This window comes from Trypanosoma rangeli (assembly GCF_003719475.1).
Source record: "Trypanosoma rangeli strain AM80 chromosome Unknown Tra_15.4_contig_00231, whole genome shotgun sequence".
NCBI lineage: Eukaryota > Euglenozoa > Kinetoplastea > Trypanosomatida > Trypanosomatidae > Trypanosoma > Trypanosoma rangeli.
The window spans coordinates 21,643-25,616 of record NW_021705974.1 but is presented as its reverse complement, the minus strand read 5'-3'; the positions used below and the strand labels follow the sequence as shown (position 1 = coordinate 25,616).

Here is a 3,974-nt window from a genome sequence, read left to right as displayed (position 1 = left end):
AATATATATATATATATATATATATATATATAGTTTTTTTGTTCACTTGCTACTGGCTGCGAATGAAAACATTTTTGGTTTAGGTAAGGAGCTCTCTTGCTTGTTTAGCTATTCTCCCTTTATGATTTTTAGAGTCATAGGGTGGGGAAGACAATTAGCAGTAATGCGGCCTTCCGGATCATTTCATGGAAATACGCAAACACTGTTATACACACCTGTTCAAGATAAGTACTCCTTCTTGATAGAGGATGATAAGCTTCGAGTTGGCGCTAGCAGTATGCAGGGATGGCGAAGCACCATGGAAGATGCTCACACCATTCATCTTTCTTTACCAAGATTGCCATCTCACATAGCATCTGAAGATGCAGCGATAGCTGCGGTTTTTGATGGACATTGTGGGAGTAAAACTTCTCAAACCTCTGCTATTCACATCATGGAATGGATTACATCCACGGAAGCATTCAGTCAGGGAAACATGGAAAAGGCCATTTGTGAAGGTTTTCTTACAGGTGATTCAGTTATGCATAAAACTTTTCCAACTGAAGCGAGTGGAAGTACGGGTAACTGTGTGTTAATAGTTCAAAACCACCTTTACTGCGGGAATGTTGGTGACTCCCGTGCGGTCTTATGTAGGGATGGGGTTGCTATTCCATTAAGTGAAGATCATAAACCGAATTTGCAAAGAGAAAAGGAGCGTATCTTGAAGGCAAAAGGCTTCATTCGTAATGGCCGTGTCAATGGTATCTTATCTTTAAGTCGTGCCCTTGGTGACTTTAGCTTTAAAGATAGTGATTTGTCTCCTGCGGAGCAGGCGGTAACTGCAAAACCAGATGTAGTGCATATGGAGCTGACTCCGCAAGATGAGTTTGTCATCATTGCCTGTGATGGTATATGGGACATGGTATCCAATGAAAGGGCTGTTGAAATTGTTCGAAGTGAAGTGGCAGATCACAGTGACCTTTCATTGGCATGTGAGAGGCTTATGGAAGCCTGCTTGTCGAGAGTATCGACTGGCGGTGGAACCGATAACATGACCGTTATTATTCTACAGTTCAAGAGTTTTTTCTTGAAGAAGGTAGAGTGTAAATTTGGGGCGATCTCTCCTAAGCCGTCAGAGTGAAATTTGATGCTTTTTTTTTTAAAGCGTTTACTTTTCTATTTGGTTTTTCTTTCCTTTGGGAAATTAATGGCCCGGCAGATCCTTTTCATTGCGAGCAAAGTAGGAAAGGGAAATGAGACATTTTGTGTGACTGTGTTTGTGTCTGAGGGGGGTATCATGTCGCTGATCGAGATAAATGTCTTCTGGAGTCCCTGACAAAACGAACACGAGCCAAAAAGCAGCAAAAAACAAAAATAGTAAAGTTGAGAGAGAGAGAAATAGTATGTTTGAATATGCCACTTCACTCGTGCCAACAACATATGAAAAACATAACTAAAAAATGCTTTTCTTATTTTGCTAGGTTCTCATCCGTTTTTTTTTTCTTCTTCTTTCTTTGCTTTCCAGAATCCTGTGATATTGGTCTGTGATAGCCATCGGAGAAAGGCATTCATAATTTTGGAAACACATTGGGCCTGCTTGTATACGGTCTTCTTATTGCGTTTCTTAAAGAAAAAAAAACTTGCCATTATTTCACTTTTCCTATTAATGCGTCTCCAATATTTTTATTACTGTACCCAGTCAGAGGCTGCCTTAACTATGTGCAGGAACTAGTTACTATGTTTCATTGTGCACATTTGCACTAGAACCGCTTTGTTTTTTTCTCTTTCTCTCACTCTCACATGTGGCTGTGCGAGAATGATATCTGAGAGTGACTGGTGCGTGGTAGGCAGGTACCGTTGGCGGTCGATTTCTCAGCGGTATGCACATTTAGAGGAACAGAGTCTGTACGATGATGCAGGTGCCCCCGAAAATATTCCCATCATTTTCTATGACACCAGACAGGAAGATGGGAAAACACTGGCCCCACTCTATGTCGCTAGAAAAGTTTTAGTACCACAAGCTTCATCCAAAAAAGCAAAGGTGATTTCTGGGTGTACTCAGCCGCAGAGTACGATGCCTGTGATGCCCTTGGACCCGAGTGTCAATTGTGGAACGTCTCCTGTAGCCTCTGTCTCTCGTCATCCGGAAAACTTCCCGCTGGTAGTGGGGACAACTCTTCCAGTGCCATTACATACCATCTTTTTGGTTCTCATCACTGTCCTATTAGGTGATATTGCGGTGACCGCCGCTGGCATGACGACTACATCCACAAGCTCTTCCATGACTGCTGTTTGTTGCCTTGCGACACTTGGCCCGGATGTTATATCTATTGGCCTCATCCTGAACCGAGGGAGGAATTCCGCTTTTGCAGCTATTCATGTAGTATTGTGGCCTTGCTTTCTGATTCTCTTTATTTTACCTTTTATTTCGAAGCTTTTCATTGTACATATTCTCTTCTCTGTTGTCCTATTACTTTTTCTTGTGCGCTTCCGCATGGGCACGTACACCACATTTTTTACTTTTTAGCTAGGCGATGCGGGTGGTTGGGGTGGTGCACTGCCGGGCAAGTTACCTCTGGGAATAGTGACATTTGTACACAACCCAGGGATGCTGACGAAGTGGGAGGGTGGACTGGCACGTTGAAAATAAAATGAACAAAAAAAAACGAATGCAATGCAACGACAACAGCGGCGGTAAAAGGTGTGTGCGTACGCAGGAATCTGAACGAACAACAACAGAGGCAATACAGAAAATCACTCTGGAGGCCTTGCTTACCACCACCATCAGCAGCAAACAGCCTTCTGCCTGATACTTTATCTCTTTATTGTAATGGTTGCGCCTGTGCGTTTTTTCTTTTTTAAAACTTTTTTAATTTTTTCACTTCCTCTTTTTTTTTTGTTATTGACTTTTTCTTTTTTTACGTGTGACACAGCCGTCAATCAAGACATCATCACATTCCACCAGGAGAGGTATATACTGTGTGCGTGAGAAAGTGAGAGACCGAAAACCAATTGCATTCATGCAAAAGGAGGCTGATAAAGCGCGAAAGAGGAAAGACGACAGTCGCGAGGAGGAGGAGACTGGTGTTTTTTACTGTGCTGACGGTAGTGTGTATGAAGGGAGGGTGAGCCGTCGTGAGCTTCCTGTTGAATTTTCTCTGGCGATGCCGATGCCGGCGCTTTCGGCCAGTATGCGTGGCCAGCTGCCACCGGAGCTGATGCCCCAAATCACTGCAGTTCAACATGGTAAGGGAGTGTTTAGGGACACGGGTGGCATGACCTACGACGGCAGCTGGTCTGAAGGAGCCATGTGCGGGGAGGGTGCGCTGCAGTTTCCTAGTGGGGCCACGTACACCGGTGGCATGCGCGGCAATAAATTTAGTGGGACCGGCACGTATCATTGGCCTGATGGTTCCCGCTACGAAGGACAGTGGGAAAACAATAAAATGCATGGGTTTGGCGCTTACGTTGATGCACAGGGAGGACGTTGGGTGGGTAAATTCTACCAAGGACATGGTGTTGGTTTATTAGCGGAAATCCACCTTTGAAAGGCCCACTGATTGTCGGTAAAAATATCGTCGGGGATAATGGGTTGAAAGGGTTCAGGCGATTTTCTTGACTGCCGCGTTCACCAGGAAGGGAATACTTGGCGCGTTGAGGGTAAAAACGGCAAAGGATATACACTAGAGACCCCCTCCCTCTTTTTTTTTCTTTTCACCTTGTTACTGTTCTGAAGCATGCGCAGACGCTGAAAAAGGGAGAAGGTGAAAAAGAGAGGAGAAACAAGTAATAATACACAACCGGTATTGCACAGGTGTGGGAGGAGAAACCCGGGATCAACAGACACGTGCAGGGAGCGGAAGAAAGGAAAGCTATAGTCAGTGATGTTTTGTAGAGGCATGTGACAGTGATGGCAACGAGTATCTTGTTCATGCTTATTAGTATTATTTTTTCCAACCTTCCTTGTCCAGAATTGTTCCAGAATAATAACAACA

At 44.1% G+C, this 3,974-nt stretch overlaps 3 protein-coding genes across 3 annotated transcripts, besides 1 other annotated feature; all 3 read left to right on the top strand.

Moving 5' to 3' along the window:
* Position 1: 1 nt before the first annotated feature.
* Positions 2–32: a microsatellite.
* A 131-nt stretch (positions 33–163) lies between these two features.
* Positions 164–1,120, top strand: TraAM80_06391 (protein phosphatase 2C; the record flags this gene model as incomplete). Its single annotated transcript, XM_029383237.1, has 1 exon — positions 164–1,120. One exon carries the CDS (start codon positions 164–166, stop codon positions 1,118–1,120), a length of 957 nt encoding a protein of 318 aa, XP_029236950.1.
* Positions 1,121–1,795: 675 nt separating this feature from the next.
* Positions 1,796–2,506, top strand: TraAM80_06390 (uncharacterized protein; the record flags this gene model as incomplete). Its single annotated transcript, XM_029383236.1, has 1 exon — positions 1,796–2,506. The coding sequence occupies one exon, from the start codon at positions 1,796–1,798 to the stop codon at positions 2,504–2,506; it is 711 nt and encodes a 236-aa protein (XP_029236949.1).
* Positions 2,507–2,999: 493 nt separating this feature from the next.
* On the top strand, positions 3,000–3,527 carry TraAM80_06389 (central apparatus associated protein C1a-18; the record flags this gene model as incomplete). The annotated part of the gene is made up of 1 exon (XM_029383235.1): positions 3,000–3,527. The coding sequence occupies one exon, from the start codon at positions 3,000–3,002 to the stop codon at positions 3,525–3,527; it is 528 nt and encodes a 175-aa protein (XP_029236948.1).
* Between the last annotated feature and the right edge of the window lie 447 nt (positions 3,528–3,974).